The sequence below is a fragment of the Tamandua tetradactyla genome, chromosome 6 (assembly GCF_023851605.1).
Source record: "Tamandua tetradactyla isolate mTamTet1 chromosome 6, mTamTet1.pri, whole genome shotgun sequence".
Taxonomy (NCBI): domain Eukaryota; kingdom Metazoa; phylum Chordata; class Mammalia; order Pilosa; family Myrmecophagidae; genus Tamandua; species Tamandua tetradactyla.
This window is the reverse complement of record NC_135332.1, coordinates 161,307,441-161,335,388: the sequence shown is the minus strand read 5'-3', so window position 1 is coordinate 161,335,388 and position 27,948 is coordinate 161,307,441. Positions and strand designations below refer to the sequence as shown.

At 39.7% G+C, this 27,948-nt stretch overlaps 1 protein-coding gene and 1 long non-coding RNA gene across 6 annotated transcripts in view; both read right to left on the bottom strand.

The window, feature by feature from the left end:
* LOC143688977 (uncharacterized) overlaps positions 1-27,948 on the bottom strand; it is a 194,603-nt gene that overhangs the window by 163,037 nt on the left and 3,618 nt on the right. For 2 of the 5 annotated variants that reach the window (XR_013178423.1, XR_013178425.1), the window contains exon 1: positions 3,114-3,162. The exons of 1 other annotated variant lie outside the window; for it this stretch is intronic. This is a non-coding gene — a long non-coding RNA (uncharacterized LOC143688977). Of the gene's footprint in view, positions 1-859; positions 1,021-3,113; positions 3,163-27,948 lie in introns of those variants that run through there. 2 more of the 5 variants (XR_013178424.1, XR_013178427.1) reach the window with 1 other exon arrangement.
* On the bottom strand, positions 11,805-16,664 carry AARD (alanine and arginine rich domain containing protein). Its single transcript, XM_077167528.1, has 2 exons — positions 16,102-16,664; positions 11,805-12,170 (listed from the first exon to the last, which is right to left on the bottom strand). Exons 1-2 carry the CDS (start codon positions 16,291-16,293, stop codon positions 12,027-12,029), a joined length of 336 nt encoding a protein of 111 aa, XP_077023643.1. The 5' UTR covers positions 16,294-16,664; the 3' UTR covers positions 11,805-12,026.

The following is a 27,948-nucleotide window of genomic DNA, read 5'->3' as shown; positions in this document are numbered from 1 at the left end:
TTACTAAAGTATAATGCCCATCCAAATTTCTGAGCCCTAACTTTTCATTTGCAATAACTTTCATTTTCATTCCTCTTCAGCCACATCCTAGTTCTAGTCATGACCTAGAACTACTCCAGCTATAAAATCACAAATTCAGGCATCTTACTCTCTCCCCACCTTAATCTCCTTTTATGTTGACTCTTACTCAATTTTTCCTATTATAACTATTTCAACCTGTCCCTTAGAACCCTCTATTGTCTCTCTGTCATCCACCTTCTCTCCTTAATCCCCACTCTAAACACAATTATAATCTACGTTTCATCATCTTCGCATTCATTCTATTGAAACCTACCAACCCCAGGTATCTGTATGATAAAATCTAAATACTGCTTTAATCTATCTACCCTCTCCATGGTTCAACCTGGGGTGCTTGCTGTACAGTTGGTGCCAACATGAATTCATGACCTCCAGCCTCATCCAGGTTCTGAATACCATTTGGCAATCTCTCTGGGTTTCCTTAGCACATTTCACATTTTCCATACTTACTATTTAAAATCTTTTCCATATTTCACAAATCTCTGACTTCACCACCTCTTCCTTCACTCTCAACACATGACCCTGAGTTTTACCACTTCTAAGGGAAAATGGAAGCATTCAGGAACTCTCTTAACTTTTCATCATCAACTAATACATTTACTTGACCCTCCTCCATGCCATTATTACAAGTGATGGTGTTCCTCCTCTCATCTAGACTTTTCACCTACACTGTGTACACAATCCCCTTTCACTTTCTCAAGGACTTCATCCAATCATTTACCCCTATTTCTACTTTAATTTGTTTTTCCATTAACATTTAAACATACTTAAAATCTCATACCTTAGAAGTAATAACAAAAAAAGAAGCCTCTCTTGACACCATGCTTCTTTGTAGGTTCTGTACTATCACTCCTCCCCTTAAAAACAAAACTTTTTGAAACTATTGAAAATAATAGTCTATACACACTGTTTCCATTTACTCATGTCCCACTCACTCCTTATCCAGATTCTGCTCCTACAAGTCCACAGAAGCTGTTCTTTCCAAGGTCAACAATGGCCATGATGTCATGAAATTCAAATGATACTTTCATTCTATCATACTTGACCACTGGATAAACCCTCTTTCCTTGTCTTCTTTGGCAACCGTTATCATTTTCTCTCTTTAATAGCTTTTCATGTTTCTTTGGAGGCTATTCTTTCTCTGCTCAGTCTTCATATATTGCTATTTATCAATTTCTGCCCAATTTTCCCTCTCGTCTCTTTTCCATTTTTCTCTTCGTCCATGGCTTCAAATACAACAATAAATACTGCCTATTCAGTGACTCTACTTAAATGTGTCAAAGGCACCTCAAACTCAGCAGTCTAAAGCTGAACACATCATTTATCACTCCTTTCCAAAGCTGAATTTCCCTCTGGTATCTCTACTACCATAAAAGACATTACCATCTGTTCCATGCTAAAAATCAGGCTATGTCTTCCTCTCAACCTCTCTCTCTCACTCCCACATTCAATTACTTACCAAGAATTATTGAATTTTCTCTTAATTACCTCTCAGTTAGGACAACTCTGTCCTCCTTACACAGACCTCCTGTAATCTTTATCATCTTGTGACCCATTAAAATCCCTGAACCTAATCCAATTCCCCTCAGATTCACACTCTCCACACTGCTGCCAGAGACATAGTTCTCAAAAACAAATGTGAGGATCCCTTACTTAAAGCTCATTAATGAGTTCCAATTTTAAGAAGGAGTACAGATCTTTTGGACATTGTTGACTCAAGCCCAGAAACAGAACTACATATTCCACCTTTGATTAAACTAGAAACAAATGGAATCCAAAAATAAAAAGAGATGGAAAGAGAAATTTGATGGAAAAAATGTTAAATGATAAAGCAGGGAAAGGTAAAGTCAAACATAAGTACTTGAAAAGGAAGAAATCAATGGGAAGCAAGTAAATTTGCCCACACAGCACCCTAGAATGTCTCAAGTACAGGTTCTATGAAGAGGTGGAGATGAGATGACATTGAAAGGTTTTTTGCAAAGCTAGGGAAGGATATAAGAAAACCTGGCCAGTGATTCAAAGAAAGCTAAGCAATACTAACAAGGAAAATAATTATTAATACCAGGAAAAACAAGAATATTTTTAAGAAATATAATCATAGTCTATGTGGTGGCTTGCAATTAATATACTCCAGAAAAAAAAGCATATTCTTAATTTTAATCCATTCCTGTGGGTGGGAATCCATTGTAAATAAAACCGTGTGATGAGGTTGCTTCAGTTAAGGTGTGACCTGACTGAATAAGGATGGTCTTAATTCCGTTAGTGGAGACCTTATACAGAGGGCCACAGAAAGAGAAGCCATGGAGAGCACCCAGAAGCTGGAAATCAGTGGAACCCAGAAGAGAAGGGAAAAGATAGTGCCATGTGCATTGCCTCGTGATGAGAAAAAACCCCCAAATTGCCAGCTAGCCAGGAAATACCAACCCCAGGAGGAGGCAAGTCTTCTAGCCTCTGAAACCATGAGCCAATAAATTCCTGTTCTTAAGCCAATTCATTATATGTGTTTTAGCAGCCAGTAAAGTAATAGTCTACTACTTGACTCAGCAATGAATAATATTTATATAGTCATAACAAAGTAGTGATACAAATATGAGTTTAATGAAATATAAAATAATCATATTAGGAAGACAGAAGAGTTTGTAAGGAGAGGGTATAAAGGAGCTAAAATTCTCCATTATCATAATGGATGTATGATGTCTAAAATTGACTCACATTATTTAGAAGGTAAAAGAATTGAAAGTGGTTTTCTTTGGCATGGAGACTATTAGGAAGCTGAGAGTTTTTATACAAGACCTTTTAAAGTTTAATAAAATTAATACATTAATTTTAATGTATTATGTGTATGCAGCACCATAATAAAAGTTAAATTTCAAAATAGTTTTCAATGGCTTAGCCTTGTTCTTTGGATAAAGACTGAACCCCAAAACATGGCTTGCAAGGCCTGTTATGATATGGCCTCCATTTCCCCCTTCAGCCACACTTACTGATAAATTACCTCTCCCCTCTAAGTGTCAACTATATGGAATTTTTCTCACCTCCTCTTAATAGATGATGTCTTCGCACAACCCTGGGACTCTCCATGAGTAGCTGCTTGTAACTGCCTCTTGCTCCTTCTTCTCCCTCCTCAGCCTTTCCTTGGCTATGCTTCAGGAATCCTTCTCTTTCCGACCATGGAAAAGTGTGTTTTCTATTTACTCCCTTACGATGCTGAGCTTTCCCATACCACAATGTTTGTCACATTGTATTATAACTGCTTGTTGAGTTATCTGTCTCCCCATCTACAGCATAAAATCTTTCATATCCATTGTCTTATATCCAGCACCCTGTAATATACTTATTTCAAAGCTGATGATCAACACAGTGAGAACTGTTCTTGGCACACAGTAGGCACAAAAATAGAGTTGGAATACTAGATTGTTTCTGTTAGATGAAGTCAACCCAAGGAAAATTATGGAATAGAAGAAAATTAAGTTTGGTATTTCTCCTTTTTCCTATTTCTTTCCCTTCTTTAATTGCCCACTAGAGCGCACTCTAAATTTCAGTGCTTTTGTATCATCACCTAAATTAATCCATACTAAAAAGTTGGTGACAAATTGTTTCAAAGGGTGATTCTAAAAACACTAGCTGGAAAGGATACTGTTTAACCTTAAGAATAACTGTAGGTACCAGAAAAAAACAATTTCTTAAGTTTGAAGAAATCTTCAGTGTCATTTTAAGTTCAATCCCTTGCTTTACAAATCAGAAAGGTAAAACCCAGAGATATCAATTACTCATCATATATCACACAGCAAGTTCAGCTTAGGGGTGAGACCCACAACTGTGCCTTCTGACTCCTAACAATGTACTCCTTCCTGGAGGAAACACCACCTATGAAGGGAGAGTGACTTCCTGAGAAACAGGACGAAGGTGATTTTTTCAAAGTCAAATAGGCAAGCCTTCTTGACACCCCTCAAGTTTCAACAACCTCAAACAAAATCTGTATCAGAAGATTATTGTGAGTTTAATGAGCTATGACTATTACAGTACCTGATAAATTGTCATACAGTTTACACTTGTAAACTGGAAACCATAAAACCTATTACAAATGTTGGTAGATTTAACACAGGCCCTGTTGTCAGCAATCCCACCTCAAAATCTTGATCTATTTCTTTATGTGACAAGGCCTAACTGAATCCTATAGAAGCCTAAAGAGACTAGCATCTTTAGTACCAATTTAGAAGCATGTTTTATAGAAACTTTATTTCGGGCTGTTTTTTGATAGTTTGGTAAACTTCCCTGATATAAAAATTTTAAATTTGATAAGCAATATACTATGTTTTGCTACCAGTCCACTCCTGAGACAATTCAGGAAATTATTTCATCCCCACTTCTTTCAGTTGCTGAAAGGTAAAATGGCTTCTCTGTTAGAATTAGGTAGGTAGTAGGTTCTACGAGCATTCAGACATTCTTAATGTTTTGTGAACATGGGGAATGTTTCCAATGGTCAGATCATTTACTGTGGGATTCCAGAGTCTTCACAAGGTTTGGGAGTGGAGGTTCCTCTACCTCCAATTTGCTTTAGTCTATCTCCTATTGCACAGGCTGGGTCCTTGGTAAACGCATGTGTGAAATATTTAATCAACAAAATGAGGTCTCTGGAGTCCCCTGCCTGTAGTTTCTGATGACGATTCAGTTACAATCAGAAAATTTGCTATGGTGAACTTTCTTTTCTTTTTTTTATTAATAAAGCCAATCACCATACAACACAAGCATTCCATATTTTGTGTGCAATCAGTGGCTCGCAATATCATCACATAGTTGTATATTCATCACTATGATCATTTCTCAGAACATTTACATCACTCCAGAAAAAGAAATAAAAAGAAAAAACTCATACAAATTGTTACTTCCACATTGGAGCCGAGCGCGAAGGATATGAAGGAATGATGAGCAAGACAGATGGGATCAGGGGGTCTGAAGCTCAGTGACAACAGACAATTTTATTCCTAACTGGTTCCTGCATATATACTGCAGGGTTCACATGACATAGAATGCATCTGCACCTGGTGAGAATACAGAGTGCTTGCTTAAGATGATCGAAAAGAACCTGGGGCTAAGACAAAACAAACATTCTCTCTCTCCCAGACTGTTCTCCATTAAGCAAATAGCAATCTCCCCAGATGACCACTGCCACCACTCTGAAGCCAGCTGTTCTCAACAAATTCTGCAGGTCTTGTTTTAGCCCTTGCTCCTACACATATCATACCCCTTACCCCCTCCTCTCATTGACCACTAGTATTTCCCTCTACCCAATTTATTTTAATATTTATTCTCCTTATTATTTATTTTTAATCCATATTTTTTACTCATCTGTCCATACCCTAGATAAAAGGAGCATCAGAACAAGGTTTTCACAATCACCCAGTCACTTTGTGAAAGCTGGATCATTATACAATTATCTTAAAGAAACATGGCTACTGGAACACAGCGAACAAACCCCAAGACTGAGGGCTCGGCCTATTTATTTTGTTGTCCTCACTGCTTGCAAGAATATCAGGAATTCTCCAAATGGGAAAGTTGGATTTTCCCTCTTTCTCATCATTCCCCCAAGGGGACTTTGCAAATACATTTTTATTCATTGTTCAAATCCTTCTGGGATTTACTGGGACATCACTCTGGACAAACCTACAAAATCTCATGCCCTACTTAAGGTTCCATGTACTTATGGTGTTCAGTTAAGCTGTCCACATAAATTACATTAGGAAATGCACTAGTCAAAATATAAATTTTGTACATGGTCAACTTTCATTCCAAAAGGTTATTGAGATTCAAATCTCTCTGGATATTTTCAGTTGCAAGGAACTAAATACCCAAATTAAAACGTTTTAAACAATTGGGGTTTTTTAATATTGTCATTGTCTCACATAAGACTAGCCATAGATAGGTAGTCTCAAGGTTAGTTTCAGCAGCTTAATGATGTCAGCAAGTTCACTACTTCTTTTCATCTTTCTATTCCCCATCCTCAGTGTCCATATGTCTCCCATCTTGGCTACAGGGCAGGTGCAGTTATGGCCAAACTTTAGAACCTCATGTGACAATATTCATAAGCAAGAAAGGAAGAATTAGGAAGGAAAAGAGCTTACCTCTTATTGCTCCTTTGGTCAGGAAGGAAAATATTTCCCAGAATTCCCCCAGGGGACTTCCTATATATCTTTTTGGGTAGAACTGAATTATACAACCATTCTGAGCTGCAGAAGGAGTTAAGAAAAATGAGTAACTATCATTCTCATGTCTCCAACTTGTCATCAGGCACTTCTAATAGGCAAGAAGGGTGAAGAAAATGCTTGTTGAGCAGGTTGTTATAATAATAAGCCCTATTTGATTTCTTGCCATGTATTGTTCTAAGCACTTCGCATGTATAACCATTAGAGCCTCATGACGAACCCATGAAGTACAGATGATTATTTCACAGACAAGCAAACTGAACACAGAGATGTCATGTAACGTACTGAGGAAGTGAAGGAGCCACGATTCAAATTCAATCCTCTCACTCCAGAGACTGTGCCTCGACCTCATGCTGCTACTGCCTTTCAATCAACAGTGTCTGCACAGTGAGTGATCCCTGGGGCTGCTTCTAAAATCATAATACACAAAAGGGCTGAGTGATGCTCTTCTCCCTCTGAAGTGCAAATGTGACATTTTCCCCTGGCTGCAATCACAATGTGGGTGAAAAGAGTAGAGAGTATCTAAGAGTGATGAGAATTGCTTCCTGCCATCATCAAGCCAGTGACAGCTAGGGCTGTGATCAAGGAAAGGGATAGGGCCTGGAGAGTCCATTTCCTGGCCAGGAGCCAGTGATAAACCCTCAGCAGCTCAATGGGCTATCTCTGGTATCAGAAAGTCTGGACAAATCAATGGTAAGAGATTGAAGAGACCAGTAACAAGCAGGCAGGATTGGAATAGAATAGACACTTCTGAAATAAAGGAACGTATTAGAGGCTCTGTGCTGGTTTGATATTGTTCTGTACTCCAGAAAAACCATGTTCTTTTTATCCTAATCCAATCCTGTGGGGCAGCCAATTCTATTCATCCTGATCCAGCATTGTAGGGTGGCACCTCTTGATCAGGTTGTTCCAATGGAGAGGTGACATACCCAATTGTGGATTGTGATGTTTTGATTAGATTACTTTCATGGAGATGTGACTCACCCAATTGTGGGTGGAACCTTTTGATTAGACAGAGATGTGACTCCACCCATCCAAGGCGAGTAGTAGTTTCTGGCATCTATAAGAGAGCCCACAGAGGGAGGAAGCTGAGGCACAGACATCTGGAGATGCTTGGAGAGCCATTAGAAACCACAGCCTAGCAGAAGTCACCATGTCCCTTCCCAGGAGATGTCAAGACAGCTAGAATCTGGACAGAGCTGATACAGAGAAGCTAAGTGAGGGCCCGTAGACGCCTGAAGAGGAAGCCACTGGAATCAGAAGCACAAAGCACTGAATCAGGAGCAAGGACCTCGGACTTCAACCATGTGCCTTCCCAGCTGATAGAAAAATCCTGGATGCCATTCGGCCTTTCTTTGTAGTCAAGGTATCTTTCTCTGGAGGCCTAAGTTTGGACATTTTATTGCCTTAGCACTGTGAACTTGCAACTTAATAAATCCCCTTTATAAAGCCAATCCATTTCTGGTATATTGCATTCTGACAGCATTAGCAAACTGAAACAGGCCTTTGTTATTTGATATTTCCACTATTATCATTACATTCCAGTGATCTTTTCTGCACTGTTCCCAGCAGAGAAAGATGGGCACTACTACTCTTGAGGAAGAAGTAGAACCTTCCTAATCCCCAGCATTCATCAGTGCCTGGACCAGGAAGCAGTGAGACACACAGAGCCCTGAGAAGTAGCACCCTATAAGCTGCTATCAGAGGTATCCACCATCTCAGACTAATACTGTCCAGCATTTGGCGTCTGTGTTGCCAGACCTAAGACAGGTAGAGTGGCACGGGTTCAACAATTTTCTAACCATATTTCTAATCTTAACATAACCCTTTTTAATAATGTGGCCAAAGAGGAAGGAGAGGCAGTGCTGGGAGCAGCAACAACAAAAGCAACTGAGAGAGAGCAGCTGGCCTTGGAGGGGCTTTGTGTTAGTTAGGGTTCTCTAGAGAAACAGAATCAACAGGGAACACTCGCAAATAAAAAATTTATAAAAGTGTCTCACGTGACTGCGGGAACGCAGAGTCCAAAATCCGCAGGGTAGGCGGTGAAACCGACGATTCCAATGGAGGGTCTGGACAAACTCCACAGGAGAGGCTCACCAGCCGAAACAGGAAGAGTCTGTCTCATCTGAATTCTCCTTATAAGGCTTTCAGTATTAGATTAAGCATCACTCATTGCAGAAGACATGCCCCTTTGGTTGATTACAAATGGAATCAGCTGTGGATGCAGCTGACCTGCTCATGATTTAATTCTATGAAATGTCCTCAATGATTTAATTCTATGAAATGTCCTCATCGCAACAGACAACCAGCACTTGCCCAACCACCACTTGGCCAAGTTGACACATGAACCTGACCATGACAGGCTTCGTGCCAGGTCCAAGGCCCAGAGGGTCTCCTACAGTGATTACAGCAGGAAGCAAACCAAGTTGACCGCTGAGCCAGGGCCTGTACTCTGTAGGAAAGGGATCAGGGGAGGTAAGATTCTTGTAATTACGATGATGCAGGCTCAACCATCATGGGATTAACCAGACAGGGCAGACTCTGAGTTTTGCCAGGCAGGAAGCTACAGAAGCACTTGTTACAGCAACAGTTTAGCAAATCAAATAAAACGTGGATTCATCCAGGCCACCTGTAAAGGAATTGAATGCCTACCAACCTGTGCAGTGCTCCTAATTTTCACAATTACTTTGGCACCTATTGACTAGTCCGTGCTAAATGAGAATTACAGAGTGAAGCTCATTTCCTGCAAACAAGTTTTTATTTTCCCCCATAATTAAAGCTTTGAGAAATTGTGTATTTGAAAAACCTATCATTTTTTCATCAGTAAACTTTTTTTTTCAGTTTTTTCATCTTTTGGGCCTCTGTATCCACTATTGTTATGAACCCCCCACACACACATCCTTCAGCTTTTCCAGTTAATACTTCCCTGATACATAATTTAGGTTATAATTATATTCTCGTTTTGCCCTCCAGCTGGCAGTAGTTTGGTCCCTTCCATCTCATATTTCTTTCAAATGTCACACTGTTGCTCTAGTTTATTTTAAAACACTGGAAAGAGGGAAAATGTAACAATTATAGGCCATTCTCACACCCCTTACAAAAGTTTGCCTGCTGAATTCCCATGTTGCACAGCTGAAGAGATCACAGTGCAGCAAGCTAACAGCTGAGCACCATTTCAAAGAAAAAAATATTCGTGAAAACAATCATCTCATTTCTGCTACTTTAACAAAAAAGTATGGGATATCATATTTGATCAGAATTCACTTTATGAGGAGAGACATAAAAACATTTACTGATGAAAGTGTTCACCATATCAAGTTCCGGAACAATTTCCACGCCATATCTCTAAAACCACAGGCCAACTCCATTAATAGGACTTCCAGGACTGAGTTACTTCCTAAACAAAGAGTTCCTCATCTTCTTGCTCCAGCTGCCACCCCTAAAAAATACAGGGGATCCAAAATTTATTGCTGAACGATAGGAGAAAAAAAGAAGTGGTAACCAATAACCTTGCCATAAAATGGTAGACATGTTTTTTAATCTATAAAGTGAAAAACAAAGCATGCATTTTCAAAAGTTCTCTTTTAAGTTTTCTTTCTTCTGATCCCCGATGTAGAACAATCAAATCAGTATAACTAAATTACTCACATGGGTAGTAGCCAATGTCAGTGTATCTGTATTCTCGACGGAATTGAGCTTATAAAATGAATCAGATTGATTATATTCTAAATACAAAATGACAACAACTTATAAATATTCACCTTTAAAATGTCCTTGAGAATGACTGTCCCAACATTTCTTTAAGCAGAATGTTTTTCAAAGAAGAATTCCAAGGAATTCCTGCAACTCTTTCCTCAGAAGTTCTCTAACTTTAAGAAGAAATACACAGGAAAACCGTTCTAAGAATAAAATTTAAGACTTCAGCCCAGCTCAAGCGCAGAATGTCTCAAGAAATCCACTGATTGGATTTCTTGTATCCAGGATACTGCCACTGCCTATGTGCCAACGTCCTAAAAGTTGAACATGCTAAGACCGCAATTTAACAGAAGGAAGAAATTCAGGGAAAATGGTCTAGAATAATTTATTTATTGCGGCAAAAAAAAGTTAAGGACAAATCCCAGTTTGGTCCAGTTCATTCTCAAATCTTCATACACAAAAAACAATTTGTATTTATTCTAAAAAGAGAAAGAAAATAGGTCCATTCTGTTCTCCTTTGTCTTCAATAGCGATTTTATTGTTAATGAAATGATAAAATTACATACATTTTAATAAATTAATTTTTACAGAAGTATTACCTGCATTATTTACTCTAGTTCATGCATTTAAAAGACAGCACTTTTAGGGTTTAGTCAGATATGCTAATTCACCAATGAGAGTCATTAAAAACTTAAAAGGAATCTTTTGGAGAAAAGTCATAAAAGTTTGATTCAAGCTGACTTAGGCACATCAATTAGCTTATACCAGAATACCAGAGTACTTCATGTAGCCAAAAAGCAGCAAAGCCTAGCCTTTTGTATGTATATTTTCATTCTTTTTCTATTGTGAACTATGTATATATACAAAAAAGCAACACATTTTAAAGTACAGTTTAACAAGTAGACATAGAGATGGTTTCAAAGTTTGGTATGCTTTACAGTTCCACAATTTCAGGTTTTTCCTTCTAGTTGCTCTAAGACACTGGAGACCAAAAAGAAATATCAATATGATTCAGCAGTCATACTCATTTGTTAACTCTAACTTCTCTGTTACTACTGCTCCTTCTCCTTTGATCCTTCTCCCAATCTTTAGGGATATATGGGTTATGCCCATTCTAACTTTTTTCATGTTGGAAAGGGCTGTCGACAGTATGGGATAGGGAAATGAATCGGCTGATGTTCTTGGAGAAACTGGCACCTCTGGGTTTCAGGACTTATCTAGCCTAGGAACCATCTGAAGGTTTAAGGTTTTTGGAAAGTAATCTTAGTGCGTGCAACTTTTGTAGGATCTCAGCTAGAGCCCTGGATGTTCTTTAGGGTTAACAAGATTGATGGTTGGGGGTTGGCAAACCGTGGCTATCAGCAGGCCTGGCTGGGCTTTTATGCAGCTCAACTCCAAGAACAAAGAAGACCAACACTTTTCCTTTCATTCTGTGCTCTTGGTGGTTTAGTTTCAACCTCCTTCCTTAACGCTTGCACTTTCTCATGTGGTGGCCACTAGCAGTGTCCAATCTTCCCATCCCATGGCTTCTACTATCAGAGAATTCTCATCTCTTCCCCTAGTTTCACTTCAAAAAACCCCGAGAATAAATTCTGATCTGCCTGCCTTGATTTGCACGATTTTATCCAGGGAGGTGGGGCACCCTGGATGGCAAACTTTACCTAAAAAGCATGATTGGAATCCAGGTAGAAATAATTCTTCAAAACAGGGGGATATGGGACAGGCACGGAACAGAAAACAAGAGCAATCAAGTAAACCAAGCAGAGATTCTGAAGCTGGCTAATGCCAGAAAGTTAACCTGGCAAAAGAGAATGGTGGAAACTGGCGTTAAGGCACCCTTCAATGCATATATATTTTTTAACATCTATTTCCCAGGCAAAGCAATGAATAAATTTAAGACTTGATTATACATCATTTTCTCTCTTCCCTTTCTTAGATGTTTGCTGTTACTTCCCCATGGCATCTAAATTTTTGGCATGTAAAGCACCCATGTTACTGTCAGACTGTCTATATTATTTTTAGAGTTCAGATCTTCAAATGTGCATCTCCTTATTCTGGGTTCACAGCATTATCTTCCAAGTTTTGTGATTCGGATGCAATTTCCAGTTCATACTCCCTTTTCAATTGCTGCATTTTCGTGTGTAAATCCAGTAACATTCTGGCCAGCTGGCGGTTTTGGAAACGCATTTCCAGCTAAAAGTTGGGGAAAGATTAAGGATTTTTATTAGCTTGAGATAGAAATCAAATGAAACAGTTCTTTGCACAGGAAAAATAAGGAGTTTTTAGGTAAGAAAATAAGATATCAGAAAGGATGTATTTCTCATCTTATCCTCCAGTTCTGCCTGTTTGGCCTGGCTATAAAACTGATTTTTTTATACAACAAGATAAAATCTGGATATACAAATAGCTTTTGAAATGGCCTTGAAATGAAAACAAAAATAGCTGATGCACAAAGCTGTCCAAATGAAAAAATACCTATGCATGGAAGGCTGTTTTCAAGCAATGGCATGTGATCCGTGATGAAATCACTTATTTTTATGAGCTTTCTGAGCTATAGAATAAGTGCCCAGGGCCACCTGAGCAGTCGGGGCCTAGACCCATTTACTTGATTACTTGTCATTTCAAGTTTTCAGGATTTTAAATGGTCTCCCTGCTGTGCAAAAGCATTTAACGTCACCTCAGAGGCACATGTACAGTTATTTGTACTTATATAACCTAACACTTTTCACTCTAGAGCAAAATCTGTTATATAACAAAGCTGATTTATACCCTCTCCAAAGGAGGTTTATCAAGGTCCACATGTATTAAAAAATAGATCTCTAGGGCAGTTTACCTGAGAAGTAGTCCAACAAAGCTTAGTACTACAATTCCATATCGCAGTTGAAAATTTAGGATCAACCATTTGCAAATTTAAGTTAAGGACTGGTTTAATGCAATTCATAAGGATCTTGCTCTCACTGCTTAAACCCCTTCATCAGCTTGTCCATGAAACCACTCCAGGATAAACAACAGTATTCTGCTGGTAAAAATCACATGTCGGTGGTCCTGTCCCAATTTGCAAAATAAAATCATTAGATCAAATTATCCTTATGTTTTCCTCTCAGACATTTCTCACTATTCTTCAGCACCTCGCCCCACTTCTCTGATATTAAGAATGAGCAAAGGATAAAGTAAATGAATATCCAGCAAACGAACATGAGAAGTGACACAGGCACCCCCACAAAAGCCCCTTCACTGTACGCACAAGAGGTGCCAGTTCTCTAGTGTGGCCCAAGATGTTCTAGAATCCTGCCCTACTTCACCAGCTTCCCTTCCTGGTACTCTCCATGCCAGCCTCCACTGCAGTGGGTCAGAAACCTTGCCAGATCCCAAATAAACACTGAATCACACGTTCGTCTACGTCCACGATGCTAGGATACCTTTAGCCACCTGCCTTCCTACTGACTTCAGTCAAATGTCAGCTCTTCTGAGAAACTTTCCCTGATTGCACAGGCAGACAGGGTTGTCCCTTCTCTGTACTTCCAAAGCATTCTGTACACGTGCTTCTCATAACATCGTCTAGTCTCAGACTAGACTAGAATGACGGTTTTGAGGGCAGAATCTGTTTTTTATTCATAATTATATCCCTATCTATGCATGCACTACCTAGGAACACAACATGGTGGGTTCTCTATGTGTTTGGTGAAGAATGAATGAATGAATGAATAGCCATCCTGTACTTTCCTGCCAAGATTTAGAGGGTGAAGTTATTGATACTAGTTCACCATCTGTGTAAAGTAGGTGTGTGTAATTCACACACTTAGGGAATTCAAACCCCAATGCTTCTGTTGGTAATGGATGGTGGTGATAGCACAATATTGTGAGCATAATTAACAGCACTAAATTATATATGTGAATGTGGCTAAAATTTTGGTTGTTATGTATCATCCTAGAATGAAAATTTTTTTAAAAAGCATAGGACTTTATAACACAAACAATATTGTAAATGATGGCCTATACCTAATATTACAAATGTTCTTTCATGAATTGCAACAAATGTACCACACTAATGCATGCTTCTTCTGTAAATCTATGACTTCTTTAATTAAAGAAAAAAACAGATGCTTCCTTAATTTCTGGCATCTGGATCCCTCTGAGAATCTAATGAAAGCTACGATCCCGTTCTGAGGGAAAAAAACGCACTTTATGCACAAACAAAATTTTGCAGACATGTTTAGGTATTCAGAACCCCACTCACAGACCTTAGAAATCAATGCATCCCACTAAGAAGACCAATTCAAACAAAATAATTAAACCTAAAAAATAGCAACATATACAATTCTAAATTAATTAATCTTGTTCAACATTGTTCCTTGTCAAATACCACCCTAATATATGACACATGTACATATGCATGGATACATACTGATTGCTATAGAAATCCAGTTAATGGCCCATTATTAGAAACTACTTCCTCTAGTGGTGATGATTCTAAGCTTAAGCATCACATTCTTTTGCCTCTCATCGCACACTGGTGAAATGGCTGGCCAGTTGTTGACCAGGGTGTGTAGCCCAGGCATGCATAAAATTCTCCAGTTCCTTCTGGGATAAACCTTTGACCTTTCGTGCAAATGACGTGAGCAGTTTTGATGCAAATGCATTTGTCTTTTTTTTGGTACAGTCTCCAGAATCTATAATAATATACTCAATCATAAGAACCACCAGATAAATAGAATCTGTATTCTAGGCACTTTACATAACATTATCTCATATCCTTACAGCAGCCCTATAGGATGTTACCTCCATTTTACAGATGAGTAAACTAAAATTCAAACTTGCTGATTAACATTCTCAAAGTTGTAGGGCCCATTATCCCTGGGATTTGAATCCTCATCTGTGTGGAATTTGATTTCCCACCTCCTTCCCACTCCCGCCACCAGTACATTACTTACCTAAAGCTCCTGCTGCGGCAGCTTGTTTTTAGAATTGCAAAAATGGAAGGTTATTCAAACCTTATCAAAATAATCTATTCATTTAATTCAGATATGAATCAACTGAGGCAGGAGGAGGAATAGAGACACAGAAGGGTCGGAGGTACAGAGATGGGGGCTGAGCCCGGTCTCAGCCTTCCTGGACCCCACAGCACCCTGCCTTCAGGCATGATTCTCCACCCACGCGGCGTCTCTGCTGGACTCCGCCCACCTGTTCAGGCACCCGATGAAAACCAGGTGTTTCTTCCACATGGTTGAGCCAAACATAATACAACCCTAGGCAGACTTGTTAGCACGAGTAAAATTGGATTTAAATGCACTAATGTCCTTCTTAAACGCAGAAAAGACAAAAACAATCGGTTAAGGTTCTCATGGCTGACAATTTACAGATGGTTGCATCAGTTCTAAAAGACTGGTTAGTAATGTATTAGTATTCAGTGCAAAGGAGCAGAATTTTCCAAGTCAAGTCTCCACTACACCCATTTATAGACAGCACCATTTTAAAGTTTGAATTGCTGTATTCATGTTGACATTTTCAAATTTTGTCTAACCTGAAATTGTTCTAATTAGAAAAAATCGAGATCTAAAATCTTTATCTGCACTTTCGTCTGATTAATAGTCGGACCTAAACCGCATAATGCTAAAAAGCCACAGTTTTACAAAATAACGTATTTTTTTCCAATTTTCTGAATTCTTAGCAAAGGGAAAGATGCGGGTAAAACTTGCGGGGTACAAAGAAATAGTTGCATTTGGGCACAGTTCATCATTCCCAAGAGTGAGGTTTTTCCATTCAAATTTCCTCTCCCACGCCCCATACATGCACTAAAGTTCTCTACAGTCTAGCCAAGGCCAGGCCTCGGTAGGGTCAGCCCCGACGAGCGCAGGCCACCGACTCTTGCAGGGGTCCCTTCCGTCCCGATGCTGCTGGGGCGGTGGGGGGACCAACACTGTGTCGGGCTGCGAGCTCGCGGGCCCGGGAAGATGGGCCGCCGGCACCCCATCTCCCTCACTGCGCATCTGCCCTCCCGCCCTGGGAACCGTGTCTCCGCGTCCTTCGCGGGTGCTCGGGGCTGGGCTGGGCTGCGCGGCCCACGGCCCCACAGGAGGATTAGAGACCGGGCAACCGCGAGCGGGACGCCCTGCCCACGACTCACCAGCTCCGCGCGCAGCCCGGCCAGGGCGCCTTCCACGCGCGCGGGGCCCTGCTCCTCCTGCGCCGCCGCGGCCCCCGCCGCCCTGGCTGCTGCCTCCCGCGGCCACCTGGAGCCCCCGCGCGGCATGCGCCGCCTGAAGTCTTCCAGCAGCCGGCTGGTGGCCGGGCCCTGCTCTTGTGCGTCGGTGCTCATGCCACCCCCGGGGAAGCCGTCCGCGGGACACGAGGCTGGGGGCCAAAGCTCAACTAAACTGGTGGGGGGCCCGGGAAGTACCTCTCGGTGGAGGCCGGAGTCTCCCAGCCTGAAGGAGAGATGTCTTGTTACCTCCTCCAGCGCGCTCCTCAGTATTGGTCTGCACGTCTGGTAATTAGAGCCGGCCAGGGAGGTAAGGGAGAGGGCAACTGAAGGAATCAGCCAGACCCCAGCCCAGAGGGGCGCCTATTAATTGCTCCAACGCTCAGAACTGCTCCATTTCTTCCAGCCCCAGCTTCATCCTCTCGACCCGTGTCTGTAGCAGAGGAAGGAGGCGGATCCTGGAAGTATCAACTAGTTTCAACTAGGTTACTTTTGCTCAGTCCTTGGCGCGAAAGAAAGGGAGGATCTTTCTAAGGGGAAGATTTGGGTCCTGGTGTGGATTGAATGTTCATTAAGCAGTACTTGATCGTGGAAGCTTTATACCACTGTTATCGGTTGAACTGTGTCCCCCAGAAAGATATGTTCTTCTCATAACTTGTGAATGTGATCTTATTTGAAAATTAGGGTCTTAGAAGATGTGGTTAGTTAAAATGAGGTCAAACTGGATTAGAATGGGCCTTAATCCAATTTGACTGGTCAATTTGTAAGAAGATGGAAATTTAGACACAGAGAAGAATGTCATGTGATAACACTTCTAATGAAATGTAAATGCTAGGTTAGAAAATAGTCACGCAATGCAGAAAAGAAAAGTGTGAAAGAAGGACGAGAGGAACAAAAATGTACAAGACATGGAAAAGAAAAAATGTCAGATGTAAAGCCAATTATATCAATACTAACATTAAAATCAAATGGATTATATATTATAGTCAATACAAGAAAAAATTAATGGCCTGGATAGATGTTTGTAACTTATTGTAGATAAAATGAAGTTAAAAACAATATGTGATCCCAATTCTGTAAATATGCCAAGCACAAACTGAGAAAAATATTAGGGTGACATAACCAAGGGAAAAAATTTGGTTATTTTTCCTAGAGGGTGGGTTATGTTTTTATTTTCTTCTTCTTGTGTCTCTGCATGTTCTAGTTTGCTAGCTGTCAGAATGCAATATACCAGAAATGGAATGGCTTTTAAAAAGGGGGAATTTAATGAGTTGCTAGTTTACAGATCTGAGGCCGAGAAAATGTCCCAATTAGAAATGTCCAATCAAAGGCATCCAGGGAAAGATACCTTGGTTCAAGAAGGCCGATGGAGTTCAGGGTTTCTCTCTCAAGTGAGAAGGCACATGGCGAACACAGTCAGGGCTTCTCTCTCTCAGCTGGAAGGGCACATGGCGAATACAGCATCATCTGCTAGCTTACTCTCCTGGCTTCTGGTTTCATAAAGCTCCCAGGGAGGCGTTTTCCTTCTTCATCTCCAATGGACTCTCCGCTTCATGGTGCTGCAGCATTCTGTGCTCTCTCTGAATCTCTCATTCTCCTCTTTTATAGGACTTCAGAAACTAATCAAGACCCACTCAAGGCTTTTCTTAGGGGGCATAATTCCTTTCAAACCAGCACATTCCACCCTCTGGCCCCTAAAAAAGACATGTTTTTCCCATATACAAAATACATTAACTTTATAACACTATAAGAAACCTTAAACCTTTCAGTAGCAATACAATGAAGTACAAAATTAGAGAGAGTATAAAATCTCATCAAGTCAGTTACAGGCATGGTCTGTCCTAAGGCAAAATTCTCTCCATTTGCTCTGGACTTTTGAAAACTCACAAGTTATTTGCTGCCAACATACAAAGGAGGAACATTCATAAGATGTGTATATGTATTTCCATAGGGAGGAAGGAACACAGGGGTCACCGGACCCATACGGTTTCGAAAACCTACAGGGCAAAGTCCATTAGATTTCAAAATCTGAGAGTCATTTATCCTCAGGGCTTTAGAAAGTGGCAGTCCCACCCTATCCAAATGCCTATGCCTGCCTCTCTCTGAATGCAACCTTGGGGGATATTGAGGAGACCACCCTTCTCTAGGCTCCACCCTCTCCAAGCATCGGGGATGCACCCGGGCTCTCTGCCATCTCTGGGGCACACGCTCAACCCCTCCATGTGGTGGCAGCCAGGCTCCCCCCAAACCCCAAGGAATGTGCTTCACCCTCTCCAAGGTCTGAGGTGGCATGACTCTTCCACTGCAACGAGGTGGAAGGCAATCCTCTGCCTTTGGGGCAAACTCACCCTCTCCACGGGCTTGGGTGGGTCCACTCTCCTGGCCCGAGGCTTCTTGACTTCAGACCTCAGCCTCCATGGTTTTGGCTCTGAAGTTATTTTTCCTCCAATGTGTCCCTTCTCTGAACCCCCCAGTCCAGACTGGCAGCGGCTCTGTTTATACAGGTCCCACAGCACTCTCGTTGGCTCTCTATGCAGTAGCCTTGGATCATGCCCATCAGACATAAGGAGTTTCCACAAATCTTTCCTGGATAACGCCATGTCCAATCCTGACTTTCTCTGAAATGGCTGGCTGGTTCCACATTTGGTTAAATCCTCACACAGGGCTCTATTCTCTGGGGTCTCCCTTTCTGTAGGCCCAGAATTTTCCAGGACGTCAATTTCTGGTATCTTTTTACTCAAGAGTTCAGTTTTCAGCTTATCTCTCTCCTGTCACATTTCACTATAAGCTGTGAGGAGAAACCAGGCTGCACTTTCGACATTTAATTTGGAGATCTCTTCTGCTAAATATCCAAGTTCATGGCTTTTAAAATCTGTCTTCCAGCCAATACCATTAGTCAACTTTGCCAGATTATCTGCCATTTTAAAACAAGGATCACCTTCCTTCCAGTTTGCAATAACACGCGCCTCATTTCTGTCTAAGGCCTCATCAGAGGTATCTTCAGAGTCTACATTTGTACCAACAGTCTTTCCAAAGCATTTTAGGCCTTCTCTATCAAGCTTCTCACAACTCTTCCAGAATCTTCCCCTTATCCAATTAAAAAGCCGTTCCAACATGTTTGGTATTTGCAAACTGCAGCAGCAGCACCCCACTCCTGGTACCAAAATCTGTTCTAGTTTGCTAGCTGTCAGAATGCAATATACCAGATTAGTCTACCTTTATGAAATGGGATTTATATTAAAACATGGCTTTTCTTAGGGGGCATAATTCCTTTCAAACCAGCACACTGCATTTTCTAAATTCACAGCAAAGACAATTTAAAAGCAGTAAGTTATTTAGCGTAGAAATAAGATGATTGATACTACTGTTTCACAGACTCTGAAAATCACATCAGATATTAGCAGCATGGCTCACTGCTGGATAAAATATCAATGTCACTGACCAAAGGATGAATAGGAGACTCACAAATCTTGGATATGTTCTCTCCTTCCCCACTTCAGTGTTTTTAACTCCATCTCTAATATTAACATATATTACTAAATGGTGTTGACACACTGGCAGGCATTACCTTTTCTGAATTAAGTTTCAATTATATCCTTAATTAAGCTACCTAATTAATGCCCATATATTTGAGCATCACAATTATGTTTAGTTACCCTGAAACAGCAATGTTCTGGAACATTATGTATGTTTGTGTGTATGCATACATAGGTGCATAGAGATGTAGAAGCATGCATATGACACACATACATTTTATACTTATATTGCTGCTTATGTTTACATTTCTATTATAAAATAAATTGTATTTCCCCAATCTCAAAAAAAAAAAGTAAATGGATTAAACAATCCAGTAAAAAGGCAGAGATTGCCAGACTGGATAAAGAAACATGACCCAATTCTATGGGTCTCTTCCTTCTTTCACACTTTTCTTTTTTGCATTGAGTGACTATTTTCTAATGTAGTATAGGTTAGATTCAAAGCCACAAATAGATTGAAAGTAAAAGGATGAAAAAGATATATCATGCAAGCTGCAACCATAGGAAAGCTAGAGTGGCTGTACACATATCAAACAAAACAGACTTTAAAACAAAGCAAAAAAAAATGGTACTAGAGATAAAGAGGGTACATTTTATAATGATAAATGGGTCAAGCCATCAGGGAGATATAATGATTATACACAGATGTGTACCTAATAGCAGAACACCAAATTATATGAAACAAAATCTGAGAGAAATGATGGGAGTAATAGACAACTCAAGAGTAAATAGACACTTCAATGCCCCACTTTTAATAATGGTTAGAATATTAGACTGAAGATCAGGAAGGAAAATGAAAATGTGAACACTGTAAGCCAACCAGAATACTACCTAAAAACAGCAGAACATACATTCTTCTTAAATGTACATGGACTCGTTTCCAGGATAGACAAAATGCCAGGCCATAAAAAAAAGTAAGGATATAATTAATACAAAACGTGTTTTCTGAACAAAATGGAATGAAATTAAAAATTAATAACAGGGAAAATTTGGGCAAATTCACAAATATATGGAAATTAAACAACATACTCTTGAAAAAAAATGTAGAACTCACACTTCTCAATTTCAAAACTTAGTACAAAGCAATGGTAACCAAGACAATGTGGTATTGGCACAAGGACAGATATATAAACCCAAGGAATAGAGTGGAAAATCCAGAAATAAACACATACATCTATGGTCGTCTATGAATTTTCAACAAGGGTGATTTCATCTTGTTCCATGGCCTTTATTACCATCTGTACAGGTTTGAATCTCTTGTGCACCACAGTAAAGTCATGTCTTTTAATCCTTATTCGATATTGCTGGGTGGGAGCTTTTTTACCGTGCCCACGGAGATGTGACCCACCTAATTGTGGGGGGTAACTTTTGATTAGATGGTTTCCATGGAAAGGTGTCTCCACCCATTCAAGGTGGGATTGCTTACTGGAGCCCTTTAAGAGGGAACCATTTTGGAAAAACCTACAGAGCCCACACAGCCAGAGACCTTTGGTGATGAGGAAGGAAAGGCATCCCGCCCCCTGTCCCCCACAGGAGCTTCATGAGACAGAAAGCCTGGAGAGAATGCTAGCAGATTTCACCATGTGCCCTTCCAGCTGAGAGACAAACCCTGAACTTCATCGGCCTTTCTTAAATGAAGGTATCTCTTGTTAGTGCCTTAATTTGGACATTTTCATAACCTTATCTTAATTTGGACGTTTTCATGGCCTTAGAACTGTAAACTTACAACTTAATAAATTCCCCTTTAGAGAAGTCGTTCTGTTTCTGGTATGTTGCATTCCAGCAGCTGGCAAACTAGAGCACTATCTTTATGCTGATATCTTCAAAATTTTATCTTCAGGGTGGAACCTCTCTTCTATCTCTACATGGTTATCAACTTAATATAGTACAATCCTAAATCTTGATTCCCCACCTCCTCTAACTTATTCCTTTTTCTATTTCCTCCAAATTTAGTATCTGGAAATTCCATTTGGGCTAAAAAAACTTGGCATTATCTACCACTTGTTTCTCCTTCTTGCACCTTACTTTCATTTTATCAGCATATCTTATGTACTCTACCTTGTACTATATCCATAGTTAGAAGACATCTAACCCCATCCCAGTGCAGCTCTCTCCCATCATCTCTCACCTAGATAATTGCCAGGCATCCTAATATGTCTCCAAACTTCCAAAATTCTCCTTTTTTCTGCCCTAGCATTTTCCTTGCAGCAGAGCTGTCGCTTTTTCAGTCACATAATCATAGTGAGTTCCCATCTTATTCAGAATGAAATCCAAAGTTCTACCAAAACCTAGGTCCTTGGACTTTGCTGTTCCTTTTGCCTGGAATTTTCTCCTCCCAGATATGTGCTTGTCCAGGTCCCTTACTGCATTCAGATCTGTGCTGAAATGTCACCACTTCAGAGAGAACTTCCTTGATCTAAACTAGTACACATTTTCCTCTACCCCATTACATTCTGTCCTTTTATCCTGCTTTTTTTTTTTTTCACTTGGGCAGGCACCAGGAATCGAACCCGGGTCCTCGGGCATGGCAGGCAAGCATTCTTGCCTGCTGAGCCACCGTGGCCCGCCCTATCCTGCTTTTTACTCCTTAACACTTATGCCCAACTGTCATATTGTGTATTTACTTGCTTGCTTTTCTTTTGTCTATGTTCCCTTGACAGAATGAGAACAGATACTTTTCTTTTATTAACTATTATATCCTCAATGCCTAGAATGGATCTGGCACAAAGTAGGTACTACTTAAAATTCTGTTCAGTGAATGAATGGGAGAGAGGAGTGAGAGAGGAAGCAGTGCAAGAGGAAGGAAAGGAAAAGGGAGCTGAGTGGACTGACCAGGCAGCAAAAACAAATGAGGAATATCATGTAAATTAACACAGCTCTCCAGAATGACTCCTTACAGAACAGGCAAAATTGTAAGTTGGTCCTGATTGAAAAGAACAAAGTGTCCTCTAATGAAGAGAAAAACAAATCCTGTTGTTTACTTTTTGTATTTTGTAGCAGCCTTTTTCAATACACTTGTACAAGATGGGTTGCATGGTTCAATGTCAGGTCATGCCATACCCCAAGCACAACAAGTTGATGATGACCAAACCAAGCAATCCCAGCTAACTCTTTGAAACCATGTAATGCTTGGCACCATGTAATATACATGGTGATTAAGACCCACATACTGTTTATCTCTTTAGCTTCTTAAGGGCAGTATGTGGGTCTTAATCACCTTTTCATCATCTCAGAAACTAGCATGGTGCTGAAATGAAGCAAACACTTAACAAATACTGGTTAAATTAAATAATAAATTAATTAATATAATGAAGGGAGAAGACAACTAGCTTTCATAGAGTAGTACCTCTTAGGCACCAAATAGCTAAATGATCATATAGATGATTACAGATATCGATGTAGATTAGATATAAATGTAAATGATAATATAGTTATAGATATAGATAGCTGCACATATAGATATATAGATACATAGATATAGATAGATGCACATGTAGATGTAGATATACATGCAGATATATACGTTACAGATATAGATAGATATAGATTTAGCTATATAGATACAGGCAGACACAGATACAGATATAGTTAGGTAAACAACTCATTTAAACCTCATAAAATATGGTGAGAAAGGTAGTTTTTTCGGATGGAGAACCTGAGGTTCAAAGTAGATGATAGATTTGCCCAAGGTCATTTAGAAGACAAGGAAATGGCAGAGAGAGGATTTGATTCAAGGACTATCTAGCTCCAATGGATGTGCTGTTTCCCCTGACACCACATCAGTCAAAGTGCAGTTGCAAAGTCATTAAAATGCTGCTTTAAAGGAGGTTAAATTTTAGAATTTCCTTTATTCCAGGTCCCTGGCCAATCTTGCCTTAGCCCAAATGCCATCGTGGGTCCGCCTTACAGTTAGTAAAGCAACCTTTTCTCAATCCTTTGCACACCAGAAGGAGGTGGGATGCACAGATCGCACGGAATCGCAGCCAAACAAAAGTCTGAAATTTCTTTCACAAAGGCGTAATCTCATCTCATAAATCTGCCTACTTAAATACTTAAGTTAATATTTAACTTTGTTGCAACTCCTTTCTACTTTTTTCCCACCTGTTCACCTTTCCCTGGGAAAAGCCTTTTATGCTTTCTTTAGTTGGGTCTTGGGGACCATAGATACAATTCTTTTTCTTTTTTGCTTCCTCTTCAGCCATCCACTTGAACAATTATTCTTTCAAGCAATAAGCTTTGTACATTCCCACTGCAAACAGAATGTCCCTGGGTACTCTGTATTAATAAAAACAAATACTTCTCTAGGCATCAGAGAAAAGATTTTGCTTATATGCCTTAAAATAAATGTTTGCAAGTTTTGCAGTAAACAAATAACTTGGGCCATTCGAGAGCCTGCAGGGAGATGTGAACATTTTGGCTTTTGATTAACTAATAGTTGGTGAAGATTCCTTTTTGGTTGTGAAATGTCCAAAATATACTCAATGTCTTCCTAACTTAACTCACTAGAACTCTGTGGCCAAAAGGCTGGCTTCAAACCCCAGCTTCCCCCTTGCTGGCTAACGGGACAGCACAAGCTCTCTCAATCTATTCACTCACATGTGAAATGAGAGTACTCTTCATTTCTCACACAGTTTCTGGGTAGATTAACTAAAGCATGTAAGACTGCACTAGGGCCAAGCAAGCTTTTCATAAATATCAAATCTGCTTGCCATAGGGGCATGTTTTTTTGAACATTTCATCAGTGAAGATTACAGTGCTGTGTATTGAAAAGATTCAGGAGAATCATTATCATGATAACAAGGGAAAATGAAGCAGGTCTGAACTACAACAGCAGTTCCCGGGGCTGCCAGCACCCATTCCAGTGAGTTGGTGAACATTTTAAATAGTCAGTGACCCTATGGAACCAGTATAATCATCTCAATCACATCCTCTGAGTGTGTATGGTGAGTCGTATTATTGTTCAAAATCTTCTCTGCCTCTCCCTGTGGGAAGATTCTATTTCTCCATCTCACTGACTTTGCTATGGGACTTGCTTAGGTCAATGAACTGTGAGCAGATGGGACATGTGCCACTCCCCAGCAAAAGCTTGAGGAGCCATCTTGGAGTCCATCCTCTTCTCTTTTCCTTCTCCCCTGAGCCCAGGACAGTTGTAAGGTGGGCAATTCCTTTGGCTGCATCATGGAGAAGTGGGGAAGGTGACCTGAAGTGGATGTGGAATTTGAGTGAAAAATAAACGTATACAATAATCCATGAATGCTTATGTGCTTCCTTTTGTTTGAATGTCCTAATAATTGGTTTTCCTTTTGATTTGTCCCCTTTTTCTAGATGAAGAGTTCAGAGATAAGCGTCCAGCAGACTGAAAACTCCAGTAAATTAGTTTTACCAAATCATTTCTGTGAAGCAACATGCAGAACTTTATTTGCTTCAGATGAGAAAAATCTAATTGTTTTAAAGTGCAAAAAATCTAATAACTGTCCAAATGCATTTGCTCTTTTATTAAATTAATTAAGACCATGTATGAAATATAGATAATGGTAACTGTTTTTATTGACAGAGAATATATAAAAGCTCAAAGAATACTGTATAATTTTAGATCTTCAGTTTATAGTCTGAGAAGGCCATCACAGCTTTGTTTCCACGTGAAAATTGAAAAGGGCTCTGGTTTTTTAAATAGAATTTTGACTATTTATCTTGGTTTCATATTCTGTATCCTGAAGATATTTAGTTACAGCCTTCTTCTGAGATTCAACTAAACATGACAGTAGAAAATTGTAGAAACAAGAAAACATATGGCACATTTCTGCAGGGCCTTTTGTGTACTCTGATTTTTCAAGAGTTTGAGAAATAAAATAAATGTGGTATCTGTTTAAAGAGCAACTCTGATACTTAGGCTAATAAAAATACTTATAATTTAACAAAACCTACACAAGTAACTATTTTCTTTGGCAATTTCAAATCTAAGAAAGATCTAAATGCTTAGAAAACAATATCTGTGGTGTATACATATGATGGAATTTTGTGTGGCTACAGAAAGGAATGTAGTCACGAGGTATGCAACGAGGTAAATGAACCATGAGAGATTTATGTTGAGCAAATGGGCCAAAAACAAAAAGACAAATTTTGTATAGTCTCTTTTAGAATATTGGGGCCTAGACTGTAAGCTGTTATAGCAGTCACATTTAGTCTGGAGCTTTAAGAGTTATATCTAAATTCTGAGATGCTGTGCTGTATGTATAACCTGGTATTTTCCTGGAAATTTGGATACCTGTGTGATACCCCAGACTCAGAGCTGAAATTCTGCAGCTCTGTATTCCTATACACAGCAGCTATTAAAGATGTTAAAATAGAAATCAGGATCAGAGATAAGAATGAAACTGATCTGGTTGGGACTAAGGTAAATCAGGATCCAGGGTAAAGGATGATATTGTCTGTATTTTAGAACTTCACTTATTGTATGAGTTAAAAGGAAGAGAGATTTCTTTTGTCCAAAACCTAAATTTTCTGTAGCATACAATCTAACTTAACTTGTCTGACCAGTTCAGTTAAACAACCCAAAGACATGAAGCCTAGACTTGGGAATGAGGTCTTGCAATTCTGGAGAGTTTAATGTAATACCCAGATACATTCCAGAGTATATTGGGCAGATAATTAAGTAGTATAGGCAAAGTCCTTGAGGGACTGGAGAAAAAATATGGAACGTTAAACTTTACCACCTGGGAAATCCCTAGTACTCTCTCAAAATTAGGAACTCCCAAGTTAATAGGCCAAGCCCTTGATCTGGAGGTTAGCTCTTATGAAACATACTATAATGGAGAAGCTAGGCCCACCTATAATAATGCCTAAGAGTTACTTCCAGAGAACTTCATCTGTTGCTCAGACATGGTTTTTCTCTCTCTCTAAGCCCAGCTTTGCAAATAAAATCATTACCCTCTCCCCTACATGGGACATGACGTTCCAGGATGAAAGTCTCCCTGGCAACATGTGATATGACGCCTAGGGATGAGCCTGGCCCTATGGGATCAACAGTGCATTCTTGACCAAAAGGGGGAAAATAAATGTAACAAAATAAGGTATCAGTGGCTAAGAGAGTTCTAAGAGAGGCTATTCTGGAGGTTACTCTTAGGCAAGCTTCAGCTAGATATTGCTCATTGCCATCGTATGCCAAGCCCCAAGCAACAGTATTCCTATAAACTCTAAAGAATACCCATGGCTCTATCTCTGAGACTCAATAAAAGTTTCATTCACTAAGTTTATTTTTCAGAAACCTATATCCTCCAGATTTTTCTAGGCCAGATAAGCCCTGAACCCCAGAGTTACCAGTCTCACCAACAGCATCAACCAGTTGCATCCCCTACCCCATAATGTCAGCACCCCATTTCAACACGAAGAATTTAGAATGGTCATTGCCCAAATATCCCTAAAGATTAACAGAAGGATCAAAAGAGAAGGAAGAGTTGATACAGAAAAGATAGGATTTAACAAATATGTATAACTGCTGCATCATTTTATTGTTATTTCTTTTTAGCTTCCAGGAAGAATCTGAAATGGTGGGACTGTAATCCATATCATATTTTGAAATTTGTTGTAAAAATATTTTGAAATTTATCACTTTTTTGTATATATCTTATATTTCACAGCAAAAAAAGTGTTTTAAAAAATCCCATGGAACAAAAATGTACTTGAAATTCGTCATGACACACTGATAATTCATAATGGTATGAAATTTCTGTGACACTCTACTGTTGAAAATAAAGCTGAAATAGTCAAAATTTTAAAAATAATAATATCTTCCAGAGAATATTAATACCTTATCTTAAGACTGAGCTTTCATTTCAGTAAAATTGAAATATTATCCACAATCAGTATATGTTTGTTAAATTGCATTTAGTGCAATGCACTGTTCAATATACAAACAAGCAGAAGCAGAGATGTCAAGAAATGCATTTTTCTTTTGTGACTGATTATACATATTTCACTTGAAAGCGTGGTAACTGCCAAAAACCTTTTCAGTATTTGTGGGAAGCAGCCTCTAAGATGGCCTTCAATGATTTCTGCCCGGACCTGCAGTCTCACTTCTGACTGACAGAAAGTAGCACAAGTGATGACATGTTACTTCTGAGATGAGGTTAAACAAGAACCATGACTTTCATCTTGCTCACTCTCTCTGGCTCTCTTGCTCACTTGTTCTAAAGGAAGTCAGCTTCTATGTCATGATCTGTTCTATGGAGAGGCTCAC

Coding starts and splice junctions, on each gene's coding strand:
- AARD (XM_077167528.1), bottom strand. CDS start 16,293: ATGAGCACCGACGCACAAGAGCAGGGCCCGGCCACCAGCCGGCTGCTG. Junction 12,171..16,101: donor CCGGGCTGCGCGCGGAGCTG/GTGAGTCGTGGG, acceptor CCCAACTTTTAG/CTGGAAATGCGTTTCCAAAA.